Here is a 27143-nt window from a genome sequence, read left to right as displayed (position 1 = left end):
ATGTGTAGGGGGCAGAGCTCTCCCCTGCCTCGGATGCCTTCTTTCTTCACCTCCCTAGCAGAGGACTTTGGGACAGAATGTATCCCCACCAAAGGACCAGATGAATTCTTCTTGTCCTTGTGAAAGTGCAGCGATGCATTAAAAGAATGAGGGGCAACTCCTCTCTTTTTAAATGGAAAACGCCACTGGGGATTAGTCCAAAGCAAGTCTGCTGTAAGGGGTCCAGTCCCTGTTGTTGTAAAAAGTGTTTTATACTTTATGACATCACACCCAGAGCACCTTACTTACACAAAATGGAGGGACAGGAAAGAGAAGAGAACCCTAAAAGAAGGCAAAATGGCGAGACACTTCCCCAGGCCTACCTTCCCAGCCTGGCTACTCCAACCCACCACCCTCCCGTGTCTGCTGACTACAAAGGCATGCCAGTGATCAACATGCTGGTGTGAGTCTGCTTTGTTATGCAATGGCTAGCTCTGAAGCAGCATCCGAGTAAACCTTTCGCAGGAATTTTCTATGCCCTGTGGTAAGGCGTTGCCCTTCTTGCTGGATCACCAAAGGAATCAGCATCATGGCTATTTGTCCAGGTAACAGCTGTGGAGACAACTGTCTAGTAACCAATCTACACCCATCATTTCATGGTTAAGCCCCGCTTACAGAGCTGTCACTGGTGCAATATCAAATTGACGTGGCTAATATATTGTATGATTCTAGTAGTCACCATGCAAAACCAGACAATGCTTATATTTGCAGATTTGCATGCCACCAGACTGTCTATATCACACATCCACCAGCATTTACTGCAGAGGTGCAGACAGGTGAAAGGCTACCTCTGCCTGCTCGGAATGTGTGTCGTAGCACCTATCAGGAATGCACGGGTGGCCTTTGAACCTGTTCTGTTGCACGGTAGAACTGACGATGTAAATGTCAGTCGATTGATTACAGAAAGGTACCCGAGTGCATTATAATTTTGGCATGGAGCATTTTGAAAGGAGGGTCTGCTTATCAGGCTTCCCTTTTAGAAACAGAAATACCTGCATCAATGTATTGTAGAGAATTCAGTGGTTTTACAGCTTTGCAGATGGTAATCTGTCACAATTCTATTTGGGAAAGGTGGCCTGACTGGCAAAAAAGTTCACAGAAAGTGGTTGATTCTGTAAATCGACCACAATAGGGATTTTGAGTGACTGCGTGAATGGCGGTGCATAGCAAAGAGCAGCGACCATGCAGCAGACACTGACAGTTATGCTGTTAACCTCATTTGCGCAGTTGCTAGGCAGGATTGGAGCATTTTGACAATAGGCTTTTTGGAAGTCATGCAGGCCACCACGCAGGTGGTGTGTATGCTGTATGAAAACTGTAAGTATTTGGTATCCTACTTGACCTGCAAATGCCTACCACTAATCCCTCTGTAGAATCCCAATACTTTAGAGGTTTTTTGATAAATTATGTAGAGGAGCAGTGAATAAGAGGGAGAGAAAAACCATTATACAGAGGCTGTACATTAAAAGGCAGAACTGTACGCAGCCGGAGCTTGGACAGCCAGTTGATGTTTCTGGGACGAAATCAGAGTCAATCGCAGTTAACGAGACTGTTTCCTTACTATGAAGGTGGTCCATTCGAAAACAGAGGGCGTGGCAACTCATTTCCCGTGCATAGAGATATGGATAGTCCATTAACTGTAAAGAGGGAAGAGAGACATCATATTGGTAGTGGACCTTTGCTGTGGTGATTGATCCCAATCAGTGGTTATTGGTGGCTGGTCAAGCGCAGAAGACCAAAGCAGAGAGCGGGACAGTGTGGAGCCAGCTTTGTTCACCATAACGGGAATATATACTACTAAGAAGATATATATTCTATTGGAAATTACAAGCTCAAGGGAGACAGAAGGCAATAAGTTGCATCATCACTTTTATGAAGAGACCTCCACATTGCATGCTGGGAAGTTTGCTGTATCCTCAGGATGACTACGGTAAATAATTCTGACATCCAACAGTTGTGGGCCACCTCATAGGGCACATTGCTTGACTAACATCGCCTTTGGCCATTATCAAAATACAAGTGGGAGTCCTCTGCACAGTTGTAAAAACAAGACTGTGTGTGCATCAATTGAGCCAAAACTTAATTTAAGGTCTGAGTTCAATTAAGATTATGGGTTTTAATGTACACGTTACCTATTCACCCTTCTCTCTCATAATACTCATTAGTACTTGGGTAAAGCAGTGCCAAAGAACAGATTTACACAAATCTGAAATTGACACCTTGCCAAAGAATATATTATGGAATAGTTGTGAGATTATTGGAAACAAGCAATGGACACAAACTACAAAGAAGCCATCTCAGTCCTTCCAAAGGCAGTAGAAGGTGCTAGGTTCCAAGACAGGGACAGGAGCAGAGAAGGGCAACCAGTAGAGGCATGTAAGTCACAGAAAAACAGTGGTTCAGCCCAGGAAGAGAGAGGCTGGCCACAGACTTGCAGAAAGGCTTAAAAGTATTGGGGACATGCAGGAAGACTAGACAACACTCCCAAGCTTCAGTAGGTAGGGAAAGCCGCTAATGAGCAATAGGTGAAACGAGGAGTTCAGTGAAATAGTGCACTAATCAAAAGATGTGTTTCAAAGTGATGTCATTGTGATCACCTCTACCTCACAGAGCCCAAAGGGAGTGTCCTAGACCTCCTGCCCCAGTAGGAGCTGTGGTAGGAACAGAGGTAGAGAAAAAGCATATACTTGTCACTGTGCATCAGAAGACAGTGTGGGCAAAGAACCCCTACAGTGGATATCCACACTCATCCATCCACACAGGACTGATTTACTAATGTCATATTTTATTGATGGTCCACTTGCTTCACACCTTCTACTAACTCCTTTTGTATCAAAACATGCACCATACACAGTATGTCAATATACAGTACTTCGAATAGTTGCCCCACACTTAATACATGTGCTCTTATGCTTCTGACTTAATTCTCAATAATGAACACTCAATGAATGCTTTTACACTAAACAGGAGAGTAACTCTGTTTATTATTAGAAATGAGTAATAAAGAAACATTGCTACTTTCATTCTAACTACACATTCTCCAGCATGGGGTCTGGCATGGATTGACATGCTCATGAATATTCCCCGGCCTCAGGCTGGGAATCCTCGGTAAAAGAAAAAACAGTTTCACTTTCACTTTAAAACTGTATTTCTCCTTTAAACCAATCACTGTGCTCTGTGTCATACGTCCCCATCCAATGACAGTCCTCTCCCTAAGCTCCACTCCTGGTGGCCATCTTCAGATTTGTGCTGCACGCTTCAGTGTTGGGAGTCCTCAAGTTGCTCTCTGAGCTATTTTTGTGTTTATTTGTTTTTTCATCCAAAATAGTTCGTTTTTTGACCAATTTTTGCTTAATTAGATTCGACAAAAGAGGAGGCTGGTTGCGGGGATCCTCTACCGGCAAAGATCTTCATCCACTGTTGGATTGTCACCAAAGTTTTGAAAATGCCTGGCATTGGGCCTAATTCACGCCTTTCAACCATGAGTCGAGAGAAGAAGGAAAGTCGAAGCCTCTACAAACTCTGCGCGAAGTGTGGATTAAGGAACGTCTTTGTGGAAGATTGTCATCGTAAATTCTTGTATTGCCTGCATCTGGAATATGATGAGGAGGAATGCGAGGTGTGCAGTGGTTTCTCAAAGAAAACCAAAAAAGACTGCTACAGCATGCTGTCAGTGTGGCTCAAGTCGAGTAAGGCCACTGACTCAGCCACAGAGCAGAGTCAAGCCTCATCTTGAACCGGCCGGTCCGAGGAGTGAACTCCCTCCGTGAGGAGGTCGAGATCCTTTGAGGACACCCCGCTCATGGGTGTCCAAGAGAAGGCCAAGCTCTGCGACCGCTAGCGCTGATGGGTTCTCCGCTGATACGGGCCCGAGGCAGGCAAAAGACGATCACCGTCACCATCGGCCTCTTCTGTGAGCCTACCATTGAAAGGGTCCGCTTCAAAGAGTAAGTCCCCAAACCCGGCAAAACTCTGTGTGTCTGCAGATAAGCAAATGAAGGACAAGTCCTGAGAGGACTCTGTGAAGCTGGCATAGACCTTGCAGCATTCCATGTCAACGGAGTCGACGACGGCACCATCGAGAAAGGCACCAACAAGCTCATTGTCGACAAAATCAATGATGACCAATGCAATAGCGCTGAAGGAGGGTGGGTCTACAAAGGAGGTGGCGGCCACTCCATAGGTGTCCTTACCCCAGAGGCGAGATACGGCTGCAGAAGCAGCGACAAAGGCGGCGGCCACTCCGGGGTCAGGGAAGGACCCGGCCACTGCACAGACCCAGTAGCCTCCTGAGAAGGAGAGAGAGAGAGACGGTCCCTCTGGTGTAGCTCTCCGGGTAGATGGTCCCAGACAGACTGGAGCAGATCTACTTGAGTACCAACAAGGATGAAGATCTGCAGGACAATTCCTACACGGATCATGGGGGGCTCCTGCTCACAAGAGGAGGTATGTCAGCCCAGAACCTACTCCGCTGGCTCCGTCCACCCCTAGACCTAGGGAGCTGTTGCTGGATATTCTAACAACCCTGCACACACTGATCACCAAAATCAAGCAGAGGATGCCTTCACAGGACATGCAGGGGCCTCTGATGCTAAACTCGCCCCGTGAAAGAGGAAGGCCAAAGGAGTGCTGGTCCTCACCATCATCTGACTCCTCCACCACCACCACAACCTTGTTGCAAAAAGACCCCACCCAGAGCTCTGAATCCACACACAGGCACGGACACAGCTACCTCGTTCACCGACGAGGATGACGACTCCATCGTGCCAATGGGGAGATGCTGCATGTGTACAAGCCCCATAGGGCCTCCCCAGCAGACGAAGTTGGATCCTTCCATTCTGTCATATCAAGGACCTCAGAACTGTTTCAGTTAAACCCCGTGGAGACCAAGAAAGAATCCTGCCTATACCAACGGCGCAAGTCAAGAAGAAAGACAATCTGTTCCCTTCCTGGGTGACGTCTGGGAGAAAGTCCTGGTGCTAATAAAAAACCTGAGTACAGCTCCGACCAAGCAGGACAGGCTGGAGAAAAAGTACAGGGTGCCAGATTCATCCCCCCGGTGCTTAAGGTCTCAGCCCTCGCCATACTTAGTGGTCTCACCAGCAGCCAGGTAGCACTCAGCAAACGCGTCATCAACAGTCATGGTACCTCCGGACCAGGAGGGGAAGAAGCTGGATGCATTGGGCAAGAGAATAATTTATACGGTAGCCTCTACCATCATGGCAGCTAACGCCCTAGCCATCTTGTCCCAATATGACCCGGAACTATAGTTCAAGTTGGGTCCTATTCTGCCCGAAGACAAGAAAGTCGAGGCAGTGGAACTCTTTCAGGAAGGGGGGGTGGCCTCAAATCAGGCCATCACGGTGGCTGTGGACATCAAGATTGGGTGAAAGCAACTCACTTCTGCCCGGATGTTCAGATGAACGTACTGAATATGCCATTCGACAGGGAGAACCTCTTCGGAAAGGCGATCGACAAGTCTTTACAAGTGACAAAGACCAACAAGGAGATGGCATGCTCCTTGGAAACTTTGCAGAAGCGACAGCTGTCATCCATTCGCTCTTTCAGAGGAAAACCAGGAAGATCCTCCAAAGGCTATAATACACTGTACCAACAGCCCTCATGCTCCTCCTCTTAAGAAGCATACAGGGGTCGCTCTCAAGGCAGCGGAGGCCAGCAGCGGCACCACGCACATGGCAGAGCTCCAACTGTCCGTGGCCTCTTGGCACTCCTGCACCAAGTGTAGCCCCTGTGTCCTGTTATACACCCACAACCCCAACAGCCCCACCCCCCCCACAGGGGTGTTACCCACTGCAAGTAGCCACAGGTTGCACTAATCCCAACTATGTGCCCTATTCAGCCCAGCGACAGAGGGCCTCACCAACCTATGAACATGTCTCACAGCCCCCAGCAGCAGATACCACTCGCAACCCATTAGTCATGGAAACAGAGAACAGGGCACAAAGGGATTTAGAAACAGCGTTGCAAAGTACAGCGGCAAAGTTAGCATGAATAAAGCAAGAAAGGGAAGACGGGCAAAGAGCGCCAATAGACACTGATGAATGAAGAGCGGGTGTTATTTTAATTATGTTTGATAGCACTGCAATTAAGGCCATGCACATTGATGCAGGAGCCACAGAGGAGGAATCGGGCACAGATGAGGAGCAGAAGATGAGATACTGCCTTAGATGAAACCGAGAGTAGAACGTTTGTGGTGTCCAAGACTGAGAGCATGACCAAGTCGCATGTCGGTGGAGAAGGGGAAGCGAGTGGGGAAAAAATGACCAGCTAAGCAGGTGGGAACACAGTTTCCATTGTTAGGTAAAGAAACTGGCAGAGCACAGTACGTGCCCTGGCCACGCATGCATAGAAACAATTTGATTAAGGCACTGACATTGCTCGTTGCGTGAGCAGGCAAATGGATATATGCACTTGAAAAGCAGACAGCTGGCATTACACTAGCGATAGGACGATAGGAGACATGAAAAGTTTGTTTGCTGCATTATTAGGAGACGAAGCGAATGCTATTTGGAAAAGAGCAGGGTATCCAGAGGGTGATGACAACCATGACAGGTGCATTTTAAGGATTGTCAAGTTAAAGTGTGGGCTGCCCTAAAAGCAGCATATCCTGATACCCTCATAAATGTGGACTAGGTTGACACAATATTTAATCTTTTAAAACCATCAAGAGTTCTTGCTACAATCACATAAAAATCGAACACAATTGTTTGATAATCAATAAAAAATACATCTATAACCATTACATGTCAAAGACATAAAGCTCTTTCCAACCCCATATGGGTATGGCATAAATCCCAATCCATCTTGACTAAGACTTAAAGCCCTGTCCAATATTAGAGACAATTAATATTCAAATATACTGCTCAATTCAAGGCAACACATTTTTGTCAAACGAAGTCAAACACATATATCAATATGTCATCGTAAAATGCTAAGCACATCTCAAGATATAATGAAACGCATAATTCTTTTCACTGTTTCAAATCAAAAAAGCATAAAATCATAGACCAGTATTAATGCACATTGCTTAGGCAAGCAATCCCTGTTGCAATATAAAGGACTGAAAGGTGCTGACAGGATTTCAGCATAGCCCAGTCTTCAGCCAGTCAGCCAGCCAACCAGCCCCTGTATAGGCACATGTAGTGTATTCATAGGTTTTTAGCATGGACATCTGGACATCCCCTTACCATCAGAAGGTTCTGACAGTTGATGGACAGACCCTATTCATCTGATATTTTTAACCTTTATAATTGCTTGATGTAGGCAAACAAATCTAAAAGCACACCCCTCTCTAGAAAGTGGCTGAAATATCAGTTCCTCGCAAGGGGCTTTCAGGGTCTGGCTACGTTATCAATCTTTAGTACGTCGATTCTTGGGGGCATGGTGCTCTTAAGCATCGCGTTTTATGAGTTCTAGCTCATCAATCTGAGCATCTCACCATATTCTCAGTTCTAGACCTGAAAGTCAAGGCGGTCTTGTTGTCATGTGTGATCTTAAGACTGCCATCTATTCCTTTATTGTGGAGAATGAAATGGATTTGCTGTCATGGCCTTGCAGTCTGTCTGAATGCATTTGAATTGGCTCTTGTACTGACCTGCTGTTTGCTCAAATGTACCTATTTAGACACGTGTACATGCATGCTTCCATGAATGGGCTGTTCAAAATGCTTAGCAATTTGCTATATGGTTACATGAAAGGCAACACATACAAATGCATTTCACATTGCTGTTTTGAAAATTAGGCTATTATAGGCCTTTAAGAACCTAAAGCAATTTGAGTGCTTCTTGCTATTCTAAATATACCATGGCGAACTGCTCTTTGGGTGCATAGCACATTAATTGCTTTTTTGGGTGAAGACACTATATTCTAGCACTATCTTCTACTAGGCCTTGTCAGGCCAATGCCAAATTACTATTAAGGGGAATACTGACATGTAATGGTATCTCATGTGCTGCTAGTACCCAGCAGGGGTAGAATGGATGAACTACCATGTCACTTTCCCACGGGTGCTTGATGTTGTTGTGCCTGCATGGCATTGAAATGGTTGGTCGTTGTTAGGGCCTTCAACTTGTCTTGCAAGGTTTACAGGGTCTGCACCAAGGTTGTGGATTTGGTACCACCTGCAGCAGCCGCCGCCATACTGATGGTGTGTTACAATGCTTCTCATCTCTGAAGGGTCCCAGGACAGGCACAGGAGAAGTGAAAGACAACCAGTAGATCATGGACTGGAAGGTTTGTAAACAGCAGAGAAGTCGTTTTTCAGACTATGATGAGAGAGGGCTGGTCCAAGACTTGTAGGAAAGCTGAGAACACATACACATGCAGGAAGACTGGACAAGACTTGTTAGCTCAGTAAGGCAGAACAAGTTGTTCAGATGAAATGTGTATAATGAGTAGTGCAGTTAAACAGTGGACTAATCATAAGAAGTGTATCTAGTTGCTCGTGGGTAGCGGACCAGCTAATGCCACAGCTCACGTGGTTTAGAGGTCTACATACATTGACATCGAGACAGCAATCCAGTGAGGAAATCTAATCAGCCTCTTGGGAGAGGGAACATGTAAACATGCACACCTGTAGTATTGCCAGGTAGAGGACGTGGAGAAACCAGGTGCATGTCGGTAAGTGAGAATTTATTGAACTTCAAAAAGGGTTTGCAAAACGCCTATCACCTTCTAAATCTAAAGATGGGAGCAAGCTGCAGCCATCAAATAGTAATAATGCAGTCCTAGTGGTGTCTTGTCAAAATAAAAAGGGCCTATACTAATTAACCTATTGCCAATCCTTACCTCTAAATACGAATAGTGTGGGAAACAATGTTATGTAAAAGAGAGAAGTGTTCAAGAAATTATATGTCAGGATACTCAGGCCGTTAGCCTCCCGTGACCATATTTTCAGCACGGGATAAGGTGACACACTCAAACTTGGCACAGTCTCTGGCTTCTTCAGCACAAGGGTGCAGTTCAAACATTAGCATCAGGGCCTTCTGTGCCCAAGTCTCTTTGCCTTTCAAAGTCTCTTCTCTCAGAAGGCCTGATGTGAAAAACAAATAAAAGGTTCTTTACTCAATTTCTCAGGTGATTCACTATTCACCTCGGATCCCCCTCAGCCAGGCTCAGATCCCTTTTAATGCAAGGCTTGTGGAATTTCCATGTATCCAATTTCTCAGAGGTTGCAAGGTTCACCCCGAATCTCCCTCAGCTGTTCAATCAGTCTCTGTCTGCCGGGATCAGACCAATTTTAATTCACTTCAAGACAAACTTGCTTTAAGCCAAAGCTTTCAATTGATCTCCCTCGTTCGGGCATGGACCAACTTTATCTACTGTAAGAGGATTCAATTCAACACTACAGCTAAGTCAATGCCTAGTCTGGGATACTGAATGGAAACCCTTATTGATATATCTTTATGTCCAGTTCATGCATTCTGGATGACTACCCCTATATAACACCCCTCTCTTGGAATCCCCCTGGCCCCACTGAGCCAAGAAGTAGTTCTGTTTTGCAAGTTTAAAAGGTTTATTTGATGATTTAAACAATCGATATATATATATCACACTTTATAATAATTAATAATTGAATATGACACTTAATATGAGCAGTAATCAATAATGGATAGTCTGGCACTAGCACACTTGTGAATAGGAACAGAAGAATAAGGTGGTAGAGAATGCTTTATATAAGTTCAGATGGATGCAATGTTGAATGAAAATGCAATACAGAAAATACTCAAGATGATTTCAACAAAACAATGTAATCACTTTTCTCTGGCAATCCACTCCCCCCTTTATGCAATGCAAGGAAATGGAAGGAAAGCACACAGTTCTCAAAAATGCAATCAAATGTAATTCAGTTCACCCCAGCAAGCTTAGACTACAGAAGTTGGAAACACAGGCCCAAAATGCTTTTATATGTGCTGGCAATGAAGTGAAAAATATGCTAAAATGCTTTTAATTCCCTCTAGAGGTTCAGGGTGAGTGGTATCAAGTTAATATTAGTCCAGGCTCACTTTAGCAATGATTCAGGGATGGTTCTTAAGAGGCAAACAAATTTTTAGCAAGGAAAGCAAGAACTGCTGTTTTCACACGTGGAAAAATTTGCAAATTGCGGCAAATTCACGAGTGCGTTTTTCGCGATGGCGGCAAAAGTATCGGGGGTAGGAATGCGGTTCTAAGTTCGTAGGAAAGCCAAGATTCTAAGCTTTCAGAGGAAAGTTACTGCAAGTCTCTAAGACAAACGGTCACGGAGTTATGAGCGATTAAATAAAGGTAGTTTTTCAGATTTGAAATTTTAAAGTTCAAAAAGACAAGTGACAGCTAGCAACTAGAAAATGACAGGTGACAGCTTTGCAAATGACAGGTGACAGTTAGGAGGCAGTTCTACTTAGATTAAAATAGGTTGAATTATATTATTTTAACTAAGAGATTGGTTCTGCACAGTTCTGCTAGGTACTCACACTATATTCTTGAATTAGAATGGGCCTCGCCACGGATCTGGTCAGGTTTTAGACTGGACTCTGGTCTGGTCTCTGCACTTCACAGTGATCTGGGTCACCTCTCTGGTTCTGCTAACAGTGGTCTGGGTCAGCTCTGCTCTGCCTCTGGTTCTGGATATTGATAGATTTGAAGTCTGGATCTCTGGATGTGGTATGGTCCGGCAGAGCGCGTTGCAGCAAATGGAATTGAAGGTCCCTATCTGTCCTGAGTGTCTGCTTTTATGTGTTTTGAAAATGGGTGTGTGTGAGCAGCATCACTAGCCAGCCCCTCTCCACTTGTCATTGGCCACTTCCTCCTCTTCCCCTTGATTGGGGGAATGAAATGAAGTGTCATCATGATGAGGTCTGTTTATGGCACAGAGAACCCACCCCTGTCAAATTACACACAATCTAAATTTTGACCCAAAAGACATATTTGCACAGGTACACATTTGTTTAAAATTACATGCACCCATCACATATCACAGGAGGTATACCCTGTCCAAATCTGCTCTTCCTGGGAGCTTGCATTCAGAAATGGCAACATATTTCACTTTTTGGTCAGGTTACCAATATCAGATTCTTACTCAAATTTATACACATGTGCGCAAGGAGTATGGACATTACTTGATGAAGTATCAGACTTTTAACATGCATACATTTTAAGTAATACCCTCTTAACTGCTAGTTTGCCCCCAGATCATGCCACCGGTTCTAAAAACCTCTTAAAATGTGGGCAGAAAAATCACAAGAATTATGGTATCATTTAAATAATTATGACAAGTCCGTACTATGAGTTATTCATCTTTTTCTAAAACCATATTCTGGCTACAGGGGTGTGTCTTTTCAGGTCACATGGTACAGAAACCAGTCTTTCCACTTTCTTCAAGCTCAGCCTCTGTCTCCAGTTTCTCCCCCTCCCAGATTCTGCCAGAGGAAGCCATTTTTATTACCCCTGCAATAAACCATCTGCCTGGGCCCTGGAAGGCCCTTTGTTCAAGAGGAAGCCATTTATGGCCACTTCCATAAACCCTCTGCCTGGGTCCTATGTTTAGCCTCTAGCAGTCCCTTGGTAATCCAATCAGAGAAGTGTCATATCCCTTTTGGTGGGAGAAGCAAAAGGCAGGTAGGCATGGGAGCACAGCAGTTGTGCAAGTCTCATCTCCTGTCGGGGGTAGCTGGTGGACAGAATACAGTTTCATTAAGCCAGGTTTCAGATAAAATGTCACTTTTTGTTACCCAGTTTAAGTCAAGACAATGTTTACATATGCAGCTAGAATGCTGATTCTAAGTTCAAAACTATGGCATTTCAACAATTGCAACATATGTGACACTCAAAAGTAGGTCACTCATTTCTTTCAAACATTTACATTTTTAGTGTCTTTCAGTCCAAATTTACTTAAACGGCTGAAATCCGTTTTCAGCTCAGTTTTCAGCTCAGTCAGTCTTGTTATAAACCTTCAAGTCACTTCAGAATATAACTTTACATTGGATCCACCTCTCAGTAAGTCTTTCTTTGGCATGCTTTGGGTTCATCTATTAAGTTTTACACATATAAAAAAATCTGGTGCTGTTTTAAAAGGCCGGCTTTCTGATAGTGGTGAGTACTGATACTGCACCCATTTTCGGGATTTAAGAAAATGAGTTCCCCACAATTCTCTTCTCCCGGTCTCCGGATCGTCCTCCTTGTCTCCGGATCGTCCTCCTTGGCCAGTCTACAGGTTTTCTTTCTCCTAGGACGACAAAGGGAGAGCGGCAATACCTATTCATGGACATTTCTCCCCCACCATTGATATAGTAGGGTGGCATATACATTTATAGTCAAAACATATGAACATGCACATTTCTTTTTGCATTCAAAAACAAAAACACCCACATTGAGAAACTCAGAATTTGATAGGCGATATGTCGGATATTTTAAGTTAAAACTGAATTAATCTGAGACAGTACCCTCTAGGATTCCAGAGGATTCCTCCAGTTGTTGCAGAGTGTGCCTGGGATGGCAACACTTCAACTGGTTAATGTGGACCCACTTGTCTTCCCCCTCTGCCAAACCGCCTTTGGGGATGCGGATCTTGTAGGCCACACGGGAGATTTTGTCTATAATCTCAAAGGGTCCCTTCCATGTAGGCAAAAATTTTCGCTGTTTGGCCTGGTTCCTTTGGAAATTGTATAGATAGACCCGGTCCCCCACCTGATATTCCTTCCTGGAAGTCTTCAGGTCATAGTGGGTCTTCATGCTATCAGCTGATCTTTCTAGATTCCGCTGAGCATAAGCAAAAGCATGTTGAAGGTGTTTCCTTAAATTCTCCACATACTCGTGAGTTGTGGAGGCATTTATTAGTGTCTGCTCTTGGGTCCTGTAGAGCAAATGCTGAGGAAGCACCATCTTGCGCCCAGTCATCAACTCAAATGGTGACATTTTGGTTGCAGATGAAGGGGTAGATCTGATGGCCATTAGGACCAGAGGTAATCGGATATCCCAACTTGGCCCAGAATCTGCCACAAACTTCTTTAATATGCTCACAATGGTTCGGTTATATCTCTCTACTGCCCCAGAAGAAGCTGGCCTGTAAGCAATATGTAACTTCCTTTTGACCCCCAGTATCTCCCACATCTTTGTCATCACTTCACTGGTGAAGTGGCTACCTCTGTCTGACTCAATCCTTTGAGGTAGACCGAAACGGGAAAAGATGTGGTTAATCATCAGGGCAGCTGCAGTTTCTGGCTTGCAATTTGGGGCTGGGAGACATTCCACCCACTTGGTAAACAAGCATGTCACAGTCAACATGTACTTATTTCCCCTAGCAGAGCGAATCACGGGGCCTACAAAGTCGATTTGTAAATCTGACCATGGCAGTGTCATCCCCCGCTTTTGGAGAGGCGCTCGGTGCGTGAGGGATGATGGCTGAAATTGTGCACACACAAGACACCCCTTCAAGTATTGGTCGAGGTCCTGCCCCATGTGTGGCCAGTATGCAACCTCTCTTAAGATTTCCAATGTTGTGTGAAACCCCCTATGACGGGCGGTGGCCGCATCATGGGCGTGACTTAACATCAGGCTTCGGAATGAGGTAGGAACCACCCACTGATCGTGGCCAGCTTTGGATTTCCTTACCAGCAAACCGTCTTGGATTCGGAACATTTTTGGACATTTCATCAACACTCTTAGGTCCTCTTTCCCAATGTAATCGGTGTCCGTCAGGGGAAAGTTCTCAGGGTCCTCAAGGTGCTGGTAAAATTTACCAATTATTGGATCCCCCTTCTGAGCGGTAATCAAATCAGCATCAGGGGTCTCCTTACTCCATTGTGCAATTGAAAGGTCGTTGTGAGCATTTGTCTGGGACCTAGTGATAGCAGTGACCTGGATTTCCCCCAACAGGGACTCAATCTCAATTAGATCCCCTTGGATGGCCCCGGTTTTGGCCAGCTGATCAGCTAAGTCATTTCCAGTTTTGTCTGGTCCCTCTACTTTGGAATGACCCATGATCTTTTTCCAATAGATGGTCATCTCATTCGAGGTGACCAGATCATCAATGTTTTGGATCAACTTCCCATGTTTCAAGGGTTTGTTGTTAGCACATAACATGCCTCTGGTTTTCCAATTAACCAGGTGCTCCACAAACCCGTTCCATACATAATCCGAATCTGTGATTATGACCAGTTCGTGGAGTTGATGCTGGACAGCAGTGAGGATGGCCTGATGCACAGCCATCAATTCTGCCACCTGACTACTTCGGGGACCAATTTTGTATCCAGCGGAGGGTTCTGGGGACTCATTCACCCATGCATTCCCTACGCCGGCCACCAGTCCTTTCTCCCCGTTGTTGTCAACATGGTAAGAGCATCCATCCACATAGACAGTGGGCATTCCCTCACACTTGTCTTCTTCAAAGACTTTGTGTGGGGAATCAAGGTATGCCTCCGTGTTGTCCTTGATTTTTAGACTTTCGTCCTCGAGACAGTTTTCTCTGGCCCAATAATGCAAGTCAGCCAGACCTTGCGCGAGGGGACTCTTCTTGTTTTGGCCATATCTGACCTCCACAGGAAAGCCTTGCATTGACAGAATCCAGGAAGTAATTCGGGAATTACTCACATTTCCGGCCCGGATTCTATCACTTTGGAGATATTGCAGAGGCTGGTGTGGAGTCTCCACTATGATGTGTTCCCCCTGGATAAATGGGCGGTAATTCTTCAATGCCCACACCGTTGCCAGGAGTGCCTTCTCACAATCGTTGAATTTTTCCTCCACAGAGGATAAAGTTTTGCTCGCATAGGAGATTACTTTATTGACCTTGTCATGCTTTTGGTATAATACTGCTGTCAAGCACGTATTAGAGAACCCCGTCTCCAGGAAGAACTCCTTGTTTCTGACAGGGTAAGCTAGGCAAGGCGCTTGTGAGAGGCTTCTTTTGAGTTGTTTTACTGCCTCGGCTTGTTCTGGACCCCATTCCCACTTGACCCCCCCCTTCAGGAGATGAATCAGGGGTCTGGTGATCTCTGCGTAGCCCTCAATGAACTTTCTGCTGTAATTAGTCAGTCCAAGGAGGCTCCTTAGTTCCCGCAGAGTTGTGGGGTCTTTCAGTTTCTGAAGTGCTTCCACTTTCTTTTCCTGGGGACAGAGACCCTGAGAAGTAATCTCATGCCCCAAGAAATTAACACGGGTTCTACACCACTGTGCTTTCTGAAAGGAAAGTTTTGCTCCGGCGGCTCTCAACTGGGTCAGAACATAACGGATCTCCGCTATGTGTTCCTCCACAGATGAACTTTTGATGAGGACATCATCTACATAAGCCAGGTTACCCCTCGCACCCAGGTCGGGCATGGCCTTATGTAGGAAAATGTTAAACTCATTACCGGAGTTAAGGTATCCGAAGGGAGTCCGGGTCCATGTGTACTGCTGGCCCCCAAAGGTAAAAGCCAGATTGTATTGGTCCTCCCTACTGACAGGCACAGTCCAGTATCCATTGGTCAGGTCTATTGCAGTGAATACCTGTGACCCCTGGATCTGGGCCAGCCCTTGGTCAATGTAGGGCAGAGGCCATCGGGAAGTATGGACCCGTTTGTTGAGCTCCCTGAGGTCGGCGCAGAGTCTCCACTGGCCGTTTGGCTTCAATATTCCCAGCACCGGATTATTGAAGGTGCTGTGGACTGGACGGATTATTCCCCGGGACTCAAGGTTCTTAATTATTTCAGTAAGGGACTCCATTGATGCGAGAGGCAAGCGATATTGCTTCACAAACACAGGAGTCATGCCAGGGTCCGTGGGGATTGTTGTTGTGTGGATGTCAGTGCGACCACAGTCATATGAGTCTACCGCAAAGAGATCTTGGAAATCCAAGAAAACTTGTTTCATTTTTTGCTTTTGTTCCAGAGTCACACAGGCACCAGCTAGGTTGACTCTCTCTTCCACCATCTGCCTGAAGCCTGGAAAGACTTCTCGTTTGGCTATCTCCGCGGCCTCCTCCAGCTGGGTGGAGAAGTCCCTGGTCAGAGTGCTGATTTGGACTGGAGGCTTCAGGTGGGAAAGGCAGCCCTCATGGACCTGGAAAATCACCTCATCCCTCCTGAAGTCACAAGTCACATCTTCCTTACCATAAGGGCAAGAAGTGTACACCAGGAAGTTCCCCCCATGCCAGGTAAAAATCCTGTCTGGTGTCGTATTGTCATCACTGTCACTGTCAAAGCAGTCCTTGGGGATTGGCCCTAACAGTTCATTACCTAAGTCTATGGAAAAATGTCGTTCATCAACCACCATTCCAATAATGGTGCCTGCGGCTAGAGTAATACTCTTTAAGTCACTGTTATCCATCTCTATTAGAATGGTGTCATGTTCTATGTTGACTAATGGTGTTGGGTTTACCCCCAACCCTTGCTGTTGGAGAGAAGCATTTAGATGTATGTAAGCATCAGGGTTTTTCAAATGTTGTCCTCTTTTAACTTTCACTTCCAGGGAGAATTGTCAGGTCCTTTCTGGGATGGTGACTTCCTCTTTGATCTGAATTTCAACTGCATAAGGTAGCAATTGAGCTGACCTAAATGCTTTTTCTGGATCATCAAAGCCCATGGGATTATCCGCTAATCGGGACCAAGCTTTGAAGTTTATTAGGTCCAAACTAATGGCAAAGCGATTGAGAATGTCACTGCCTAAGTAAAAGGCGGCAGTGATGTCTCGCACGACCCAACAATTATGGACTATGCTCTTGTTGCCAATGGAGATTTTGAGCATACACCTGCTTGGCAGGAGATGTTTAGAATTAGGTGCTTCCAGGTCCATTTCCCATTTGTCTATCAGTTTGAATGTGGGAATGGCTGGATCTTTTGGGAGTTGGCGGAACATGGCTTCGCTGATGAAGCTCTTACCGTTGTTCACACACACTCGAGCGAGAACAGAGTTCTTCCCATCATTTAACTGAACAGGGATGAACAACTGCTCTCCAATTTGCTGAATATCAGCCAGGCTCTGAGCTGATTTCACATCTTTCTGGACTATAGGAGTGGGAGTTTCTGATTGTGGATTAGTATAGAATTTCAGAGTGTTTCCTTCCAGCGTGGAATACCACTTTAGACTGGAAGGAAGGTTGATTTTCAGAAATAGAGAGGACCCTCCATCACCAGTCTGTTGTCCTACTGCTATTACTGTCACGTCTGGAATTTGGCTATTCTGGAAGTGAAATTCTACTTGGTCAGATTTTTGTTCAACCATGTGGCAGGTGCCGTTTAAACTAACATGGTTGACACTCTGTTTTAATTTTATTGGTCGGCTAGTCTGGGTCCAGAGGACCTTGTTTACACAATCTATTAGGGGTGACAACCTTCTCAGGAGGTCATTCCCTAGTAAACAAGGGGTGCCCTCTGGAGTCACAACTATGACCGGGTGTTTCAACTTGTGTCGCCCAATTTTAATGTCCAAATCTGCCGTCCCCTCGACGGGAATTTCCTTCCCGTCAAAGTTCTGGAGTTGTCCAGGAAGTGAGGTGAGAGGAATTTGGTAATTCCCTCCCTGCATTCAGTTCGTCAAAGGCCCTTCTGGACAGAAGGGTAGCTTGAGATCCCGTGTCCACCAGCGCTAAAATTGTACCCTGCCCCTGTACTTGTACCGGGGCATAGTATCTCCCCTCCTTCTCCTCAAGGGGGCACAGATAATGCACATTTTTGGACAACTGGTGGGCTAACTTTCTAGTTTTGGACATCGCTAGCGAAGAGATTTGGGCAGAATTCTGTGGAGAGCCTTGGGAATCTGAAAGAAACAATTGGCAACTGGAGATCAGAGCCATTGTGGGTTCCCCTGGCTCCGGTTCCGGGCCCCCCCCTTTTTGGAGGCAGTCACCAGGATGGGCTTGAACCAGGGGATTTTCTTGCTGTTGGTTCTGGGATGAGATGGTGGGCGGCGGTAGCTCAGTCTCCACATCTCCCCAGTCTGGATTTGCATCCCTAGGGACCCATTTTTCTTTGGGCGGAGTTCCCCCCTCTCTGAAGGAGAAGATCCTTTTCCCAGGATCCTCTGAGGATCCCTCTCCCTCAAATTGGAAGATCTGTACCTCCTCCTCAAACTGAGTCTGTTTGGGTCTTTTGTTTCTCCTACCCCCCTCTGCTCCTTAGGAGGCAGACTTTCAGGGGCAAGAGATTTTGTTTCCGGTTCCTGGGTTTCCAGGGGCTGTTTACAAGTGAGGAAGGAAGCTTCCTCCAAGGCTTTACACCCCCCTTCCCTTTGTGCCTCCTCCCTGGGAACCGGTGAGTTATCGGGGTGCTGCCCCCGTCATTGTTCTGGAGCACCAGGTCCAGAGTTGGGTGCGTTCTGCGCCGGCATGCCCATTTGAGGGTTCTGCTGAGCCCTTAGCACGCGACCCAGCTCCTGTGCCATGTTCTGAACCTGGCGCTCTAACTGGGAAACCCGCTCAGGCTGATACGGGGCCCTGTTTTCTCCCCTGGGCTGATCCCGGGAAGGGTAGCTATCCCTTCTCTGGTAGTACCCCTGGTTGGGAAGATTTTGGTACCCCTCCACCCTTGGCCTCCCCTCTCCCGGATTCGGTTGTCTGGGCTCAGGGAATTGGGGAAAGAAGGGTGGAGGATTTTGGGGTTGGAAATTGGGTGGATACCTGGGGAAAAAGTTCTGCCCAGGATTCAGAGAATTTCTGCCCTCCGGTGGGAAGTTAGGAGGAAAGTTCCCTGGGTTAGGTTCTTGGCTGGATCTCCCCCCTTGGGCTGGAGGAGTCCACACATAACCCAGGATGGGTCGATTTCCCTTGTAACGGGGACTTACATAGTCAGGAGAGCGAGGGACCCCATTTGTGGGACTACCTCCTTGACTCCCTGTTTGTGACTGGCCCGAGGACCTTCTGGGCCTAACATTATTAGGTGCAGGTAGGTTTTTAGGCCCCCCCATCTCCAACTCTAAAACGGGGGTGACCTTTACCTCTGCCACCTTGGCAGCAGCAGGGGTGTTGTTGGCTTTGGGGTTTTTTGGCGCATTATTTTTATTTTCTATTGGCTTCTGCACCTCATAGATCCGGGTCGCCTGTACAATGACCCAGTCTAAAGATCTTTTCTCGTGAAAATCCCTCACAAGCTGGGTCATTATGTATTTGGGCAAGGCATGGAAAAACGTATTAATAAATTCTCTGCTATCCGTGCGCACCCTTCTTGTGGTTTGTGCAAAAGCACGCTTTAACTCCTGCACAAATTCTTGTGGGGCCTGATCCTCCCCACATTATAAATTGTAGGCTGCCTTGCGAGCCTCTTGGGGATTTCTGTGAACAGAAAAATGTTTTAATATGGCCGCCCTATAGGTGGACCACCTGGAATGATTTTGGTCCTCCAGCCCTGCAAAGAAACTGGAGTACTCTGGGGAGAATGTCCACTTTACATATTGGATACAGCTTTGGCTGTCCTTCAAATGAAAAGTCTCCATCATTTGCTCATAGAGCTCCAAGTGTTCCCAAACAGAGTACTTGGCGTTCTTATGATAAGGCGTGGTGACACTCCTGATTGCCTTAATCTGTTTCAATGGGTCCTTAATCAAGGCCCTTTTTGCCTTATTGGCCTTTTTGGTTCGGGTAACCCTTGTCCATTCATCTTCTGACTCAGAGGCACTGCTCCCAGAGGTTCCTGTCTGATCTTCCAGGCTTTCCCGGATTCTGCGAGCCTGGGAATGGCTGGTAGAATGTGGGGACCTGGTCTCCTGTGTCCTGTACCGTTCAGAGGAGTCTTCAGATTCCTCTTTGCTGCCAGGATTTGATGGGTACCCCCCCCACTGACCTAACTGGGCAGAGGTTTTCAGGATGCCCTTAATGGGCCTACTCTCCTGGGGTTCCCCACTAAATTTCCCTGTGCCTGGGTGCCCATACCCGGATGCCCGCCCATCCATTACTGGGAGGTACTGGCCTATGAGCCCCATGCTTCTGGCTGGATAGTAATCTGCCATCCCTGTGGCCTGGTGCTCATGTGCGCCAGGGGACATGGGGGTGTTAGAGTCCAGGGACTGAGAGAGATAAAGGCCTCTGGTACTAGGGCTCCTGAGGTTATGCTCAGGAGTTTCCCTTTCCCAGCGAACTTGGTCTCTATCCGCCCCTGCTCCCTGTTGCAATGCAAGAGCCTGCGCCTTCAGTTCCTCAGTTAAGGCCTTACTAGACTCTATCAGTCTCCCTTGCATCGCTACCTGTTGTTGGAGCCTATCATTGTGCTGGCAGAGAGCCTCATTCTCTCTCTGCGTTTCCTGATTGGTCCTGGAGCACTGGGCCAGTCTTTGCTGCAGGAGGGTTACCTCCTGAGCTGTGTCCCTATTGGCCTGCTCCTTTCTTGCCAGAGCATCCTCCACCTTCCTGGTGTGCTCTAACAAGTTATGGTGTTCTTTTTGGAGGTCACCCAGTCCCTGGAGGGCCAGGTGATTTTCTTCCATTTTCCTTTTTAAGTGGCAGACTTCCTGGCCTAAGGTATCCCTTTCCTGACTAAGAGCCTGCATCTGTGCCACCAGGTCGTCCTTTTGCCTTTGGAAGGCACCAGCTTTCTGGTGCTTCTGATCAAACTCTGCCTGGGTATCCAGGTCTTTCAGAATCAGTTTATTGCTCTCTGCCTTCTCCCTATCTAGGTGGCTTTGCAGGGTGACTACCTGCTCAGCACATACTCTATTGAAGTCTAACTGTTGCTCCAGCTTTTTCTGGCTCTGCAGTAGGGAGTCCAAACCTTCTTGGTACTCCTTCTGCAAGGCCAGAAATCTGGTATCCTGGTCAGCCTTTTCCTGTTGCAGGATGTCCATATCCTTCTTTATTTTAATGATGTGCTGTCTACTCTCATTTTCTGACTCCTGGCTCCCCTGCAGCCTCTGCTCAGAAGAGACCAGGTCAGATTGGACCTTCTCTAACGCCATCTGTCGCTTATTCGCCAGATCTTGGCTTTCAGTACATTTATCCTGCATGTCTCCCATATATAGGTACAGGTATGCCGCTATCCTAACCATCTTGTCTTGTTCATCCTTAGCTTTAGGAGCCATGTATAGTTCACTCAGGGCCACATGTAAGGGACCCTGATCTCTCCATATATCTGACCCTGTTTCCGTGACCTGTTGCGTGATGGCCTGCAACCAGACCATGCGGTCCTAGTGAGTCCACTCAACTCTCACAAATAACTTATGTAAGAAGTGCTCTCTGGCTATTTTCATGTCTACTAAGGTCGTCATTCTAGAGATTGGTCTCTGTCCTGACTTACAGAAGTTTATATTATATTTTTGCAAAACAGACCTTTTCCTTAGAGCGTTCCTTTGAGGAGTGCTTTACAGCGTAACACAGCATGGTGATCTGACCGGATATGTGTATCTGGTCAGCTGGCACACTGTATTAATCTGCACAAATAGTAGATCTAACCCAAACGTCCCGGACGAGCCCCCAATTTGTAAGAGGATTCAATTCAACACTACAGCTAAGTCAATGCCTAGTCTGGGATACTGAATGGAAACCCTTATTGATATATCTTTATGTCCAGTTCATGCGTTCTGGATGACTACCCCTATATAACACCCCTCTCTTGGAATCCCCCTGGCCCCACTGAGCCAAGAAGTAGTTCTGTTTTGCAAGTTTAAAAGGTTTATTTGATGATTTAAACAATCGATATATATATATCACACTTTATAATAATTAATAATTGAATATGACACTTAATATGAGCAGTAATCAATAATGGATAGTCTGGCACTAGCACACTTGTGAATAGGAACAGAAGAATAAGGTGGTAGAGAATGCTTTATATAAGTTCAGATGGATGCAATGTTGAATGAAAATGCAATACAGAAAATACTCAAGATGATTTCAACAAAACAATGTAATCACTTTTCTCTGGCAATCCACTCCCCCTTTATGCAATGCAAGAAAATGGAAGGAAAGCACACAGTTCTCAAAAATGCAATCAAATGTAATTCAGTTCACCCCAGCAAGCTTAGACTACAGAAGTTGGAAACACAGGCCCAAAATGCTTTTATATGTGCTGGCAATGAAGTGAAAAATATGCTAAAATGCTTTTAATTCCCTCTAGAGGTTCAGGGTGAGTGGTATCAAGTTAATATAAGTCCAGGCTCACTCTAGCAATGATTCAGGGATGGTTCTTAAGAGGCAAACGAATTTTTAGCAAGGAAAGCAAGAACTGCTGTTTTCACACGTGGAAATATTTGCAAATCGCGGCAAATTCGCGAGTGCGTTTTTCGCGATTGCGGCAAAGGTATCGGGGGTAGGAATGCGGTTCTAAGTTCGTAGGAAAGCCAAGGTTCTAAGCTTTCAGAGGAAAGTTACTGCAAGTCTCTAAGACAAACGGTCACGGAGATATGAGCGATTAAATAAAGGTAGTTTTTCAGATTTGAAATTTTAAAGTTCAAAAAGACAAGTGACAGCTAGCAACTAGAAAATGACAGGTGACAGCTTTGCAAATGACAGGTGACAGTTAGGAGGCAGTTCTACTTAGATTAAAATAGGTTGAATTATATTATTTTAACTAAGAGATTGGTTCTGCACAGTTCTGCTAGGTACTCACACTATATTCTTGAATTAGAATGGGCCTCGCCACGGATCTGGTCAGGTTTTAGACTGGACTCTGGTCTGGTCTCTGCACTTCACAGTGATCTGGGTCACCTCTCTGGTTCTGCTAACAGTGGTCTGGGTCAGCTCTGCTCTGCCTCTGGTTCTGGATATTGAAAGATTTGAAGTCTGGATCTCTGGATGTGGTATGGTCCGGCAGAGTGCGTTGCAGCAAATGGAATTGAAGGTCCCTATCTGTCCTGACTGTCTGCTTTTATGTGTTTTGAAAATGGGTGTGTGTGAGCAGCATCACTAGCCAGCCCCTCTCCACTTGTAATTGGCCACTTCCTCCTCTTCCCCTTGATTGGGGGAATGAAATGAAGTGTCATCATGATGAGGTCTGTTTATGGCACAGAGAACCCACCCCTGTCAAATTACACACAATCTAAATGTTGACCCAAAAGACATATTTGCACAGGTACACATTTGTTTAAAATTACATGCACCCATCACATATCACAGGAGGTATACCCTGTCCAAATCTGCTCTTCCTGGGAGCTTGCATTCAGAAATGGCAACATATTTCACTTTTTGGTCAGGTTACCAATATCAGATTCTTACTCAAATTTATACACATTTGCGCAAGGAGCATGGACATTACTTGATGAAGTATCAGACTTTTAACATGCATACATTTTAAGTAATACCCTCTTAACTGCTAGTTTGCCCCCAGATCATGCCACCGGTTCTAAAAACCTCTTAAAATGTGGGCAGAAAAATCACAAGAATTATGGTATCATTTAAATAATTATGACAAGTCCGTACTATGAGTTATTCATCTTTTTCTAAAACCATATTCTGGCTACAGGGGTGTGTCTTTTCAGGTCACATGGTACAGAAACCAGTCTTTCCACTTTCTTCAAGCTCAGCCTCTGTCTCCAGTTTCTCCCCCTCCCAGTTTCTGCCAGAGGAAGCCATTTTTATTACCCCTGCAATAAACCATCTGCCTGGGCCCTGGAAGGCCCTTTGTTCAAGAGGAAGCCATTTATGGCCACTTCCATAAACCCTCTGCCTGGGTCCTATGTTTAGCCTCTAGCAGTCCTTTGGTAATCCAATCAGAGAAGTGTCATATCCCTTTTGGTGGGAGCAGCAAAAGGCAGGTAGGCATGGGAGCACAGCAGTTGTGCAAGTCTCATCTCCTGTCGGGGGTAGCTGGTGGGCAGAATTCAGTTTCATTAAGCCAGGTTTCAGATAAAATGTCACTTTTTGTTACCCAGTTTAAGTCAAGACAATGTTTACATATGCAGCTAGAATGCTGATTCTAAGTTCAAAACTATGGCATTTCAACAATTGCAACCTATGTGACACTCAAAAGTAGGTCACTCATTTCTTTCAAACATTTACATTTTTAGTGTCTTTCAGTCCAAATTTACTTAAACGGCTGAAATCCACAGCTCAGTCAGTCTTGTTATAAACCTTCAAGCCACTTCAGAATATAACTTTACATTGAATCCACCTCTCAGTAAGTCTTTCTTTGGCATGCTTTGGGTTCATCTATTCAGTTTTACACATATAAAAAAAATCTGGTGCTGTTTTAAAACGCCGGCTTTCTGATAGTGGTCAGTACTGGTACTGCACCCATTTTTGGGATTTAAGAAAATGAGTTCCCCACAATTCTAGGTTGCTTTTGGCAATCAGCATTGCCATTCCTAATGGTTTCAGACTACTGTGTGGGTAGTCCAATGGTGGTTTTAGGCAGTGCCCTTCTGTGCCCATAACATCGGCAAAATGGGTGGCAGCCTATTCTTCATGCACTTCCCTGGGCATTTTCTGGGAAACTCTGGCCATCATGATGTTTTCCATGTCAGTACTGCACAGTTTTTGAGGTAGGGCTCGGATGTATGGGTAAAAACATCCCACACTACTTCATCTTCAACTTTCTTTACTTTATCAACATTGAAGACCTTCGATTGTGCATGGGATTTTGCTTGACCCTTTGCAGGACCACTTTGATTCACAATCCTTTACCACTCTTTCGCTTTTGCAAGGATGCAGGGATTACATTTAAAACCCTCTGCATTGGCCACAAGGCTTTCTGGGGCCCAATAACTTTAACTATCCCTCCGTAAATACCTCCCCTCTCGAGCCCTTTGCTCCTCTACTTCTAACTCCCTCAGGGTCAGTCGTTTTTCAAAGAAACAAGCTGGGGCAGATCTCTGTCTTCGGCGGGAGCCTCCCTTTGCAACAGCCTCCTGACCACCTTGAAACTTGAGGAGAACCATCTCCAGTTCTGGAAGCTCCTCAAGACCTTCCTCTTCGCTTCTGCCTTTGCCCCTCTTCTCCCCTGTTGATCTGCTCTCTCACAGCACCATGCACCTGGCCAACCTCTGTCCCTTGGGCCCAGGTACCTGCTCACCCTGCCTCCCTCCTTCACTGCATCCGGGACCACCCCTGGCACTGGGATCTGTATCTGTATGCATACAGTCCCCCACTCTTCTTTGGCACTTATCAGATATACCCTATCTGAATAATCATGCACTACCCTTTCACTGCATTTATTTATTTATTTATTTCACTTATTATTTATTATTTTCTTTCCTCTGTTCCGCACTTTCCACTTCTCCCCCTTCCACACACTTTCCCCCTTTCCCTTTTCCATGCACTTGGCCTAGAAAGATCATTATTTTTGCCCTCCCCTGTACCTCTCCCTTTGCTTGGTCGTGCTCTGAAACACTTGTGTATGAGCGCGATATAAATAAAATATAATTTCATATCATATCATACCTCTCAGTTGGATAACTTACAGAGATCTTCGAATGAGCACGCACGCGGTGCCGGACCACTCTGTCAAAGGTATTGCATCTTGGTCAATGATATTTTATTTGTATTGCGCTCGTACACAAGTGTTTGGTTTCAAAGTTCAATCACTCATCTTTTGTTCAATTTTACTTGCGTTGGTTTTCACATGTATTTCATATACTGTTCGCTTGAGCACTCAACATACAATGTTCCTGCTTGCAACCTTGGCTTCAACACAGACCGGTCTGGTTTCGGCCATGGCAACTCACCGGCTGTGTTGATTTGATTGGTGCTGCTTTGTTGTGGGAGCCAAGGACAGTACCATGGCAGCAGGAGATTTTCCCCACCTTGATTATCGATGTGGGAGTGCCCCGGGTACTTCCGACACACACAATGCAGGATTCTTCAGCTGGGTTTCATGGTCTTACACATTCTATTCTTGTTGAAAAGGTCAAGGGCACTTCCCTCCTCGCAATCCCCTTCTGTTTATCTGTCTTTCTCCTCATGTTAAACTGCCATCTTGGAAATTCTGTTTCCTTGTGTGCTTTGCCTCGCTCGTACAATGCCTTCTCTCTCCTCTGAGTTTCTAAGTAGCAAACCTGTTAGGATGGGGTAAAGTTGTTACAGGGAAGGGGATACCGCGTCTCACCATGCAGCACCCCACTCCCACTCCCTGAAGACCCCTCACCCAGGTGACCCTCCTGCACTGGTCCATCCCCAGGAACTGGATCCAAAAGTGATGGCCGTGTCCGGCCCACCTGGATGACAGATCCCCAGGGACTAGTGGTTGAGATACCTTCAGGTTTCTCACAAGTAGCTTTCTCCATATAGAATGTGGAACGGGATCCAGAGTCTCAGGGGCCCTTACAGAAGACAAGTCCTGAATTTTGCCCATAAAAACAGAGTAACTACGCCCACATGGATCTCGGAACCCAGCAAGTACCACCAAGGGAGCTCAGCGTGAATGATTTAGAAACGGAACTGCTACAGTTACATAGTTCTATATAGCTGTGCTATATAAGACATAATAAAATACATCACATGCACAATTCAGCTGTGCATTGGTTTCGCATTCAGTATGTCTGTAGTAAGATAATAATCATAGTAAAACTGTTTATCATTCTGTATCAGAATATGACAATTACAAATGTACTATCTTTCTGTCTGGCGAAGGTCTGGGAGGACGGCTGTATGCACAGGATGACTGTGAGAAAGGACACTGCCATCCAACGGTTGGAGATCTCCTCGTGGGGCGCAATGGTCAACTGACTGCCTCCTCCACCTGTGGACTGAATGAACCTGAGAAATACTGCATTTTAGGATATTTAGAGGTTTGTTTTTAACTTACATTCATACTACACATATGTATTCATGTAAGCAACAGGTCGAACTATATCTCATTGCACCTCTATGTTCCTCAATGTTTGCTGGAATTATCACGTTTTCATTGCCCTCTTGTTCCTCAATGTTTGCTCGGGCGAGCATATTTGTGATGACCCTTTCTACCTCAATGTTTGCTGGGGTGATTATGTTTGCATTACCCCCTTAAGTGGCCAAGAGCATAGGGGGGGGCATTCAACAAAGGCTATGCGTGAAGGCCGCAAGAGAATACACAGAGCTATATTGTCTGCTGCATTAGCTGGAGAACATTAAAGTGATCTGTGAGGTTTAGAGGCATATTTGAATACCCCATGTCACTTTATATACTAAATAAGGTCCCCTCAGTAGAACTTTATAAGTGGGATAAAGTACACCCCACCCATCTGCACATTTAAATGTATTGTGGGGCTCCATGACTATATAGAGGCACATGGCC

The 27143-nt window shown here is 45.8% G+C and overlaps 1 protein-coding gene across 3 annotated transcripts in view; it reads left to right on the top strand.

Annotated features, from left to right (window-relative positions):
* LAMB4 (laminin subunit beta 4) overlaps positions 1-27143 on the top strand; it is a 933969-nt gene that overhangs the window by 193810 nt on the left and 713016 nt on the right. For 2 of the 3 annotated variants that reach the window (XM_069629159.1, XM_069629158.1), the window contains exon 3: positions 26501-26658. The exons of the other annotated variant lie outside the window; for it this stretch is intronic. In XM_069629159.1, the coding sequence (XP_069485260.1) occupies positions 26501-26658 (158 nt within the window). The remainder of the gene's footprint in view (positions 1-26500; positions 26659-27143) is intronic. 3 annotated transcript variants of the gene reach the window in all.

This window comes from Ambystoma mexicanum, chromosome 12, assembly GCF_040938575.1.
Source record: "Ambystoma mexicanum isolate Mex_15411 chromosome 12, UKY_AmexF1_1, whole genome shotgun sequence".
Taxonomy (NCBI): domain Eukaryota; kingdom Metazoa; phylum Chordata; class Amphibia; order Caudata; family Ambystomatidae; genus Ambystoma; species Ambystoma mexicanum.
Note: the sequence above shows the minus strand (reverse complement) of the source record. Positions and strands in the feature narration are given on the sequence as shown.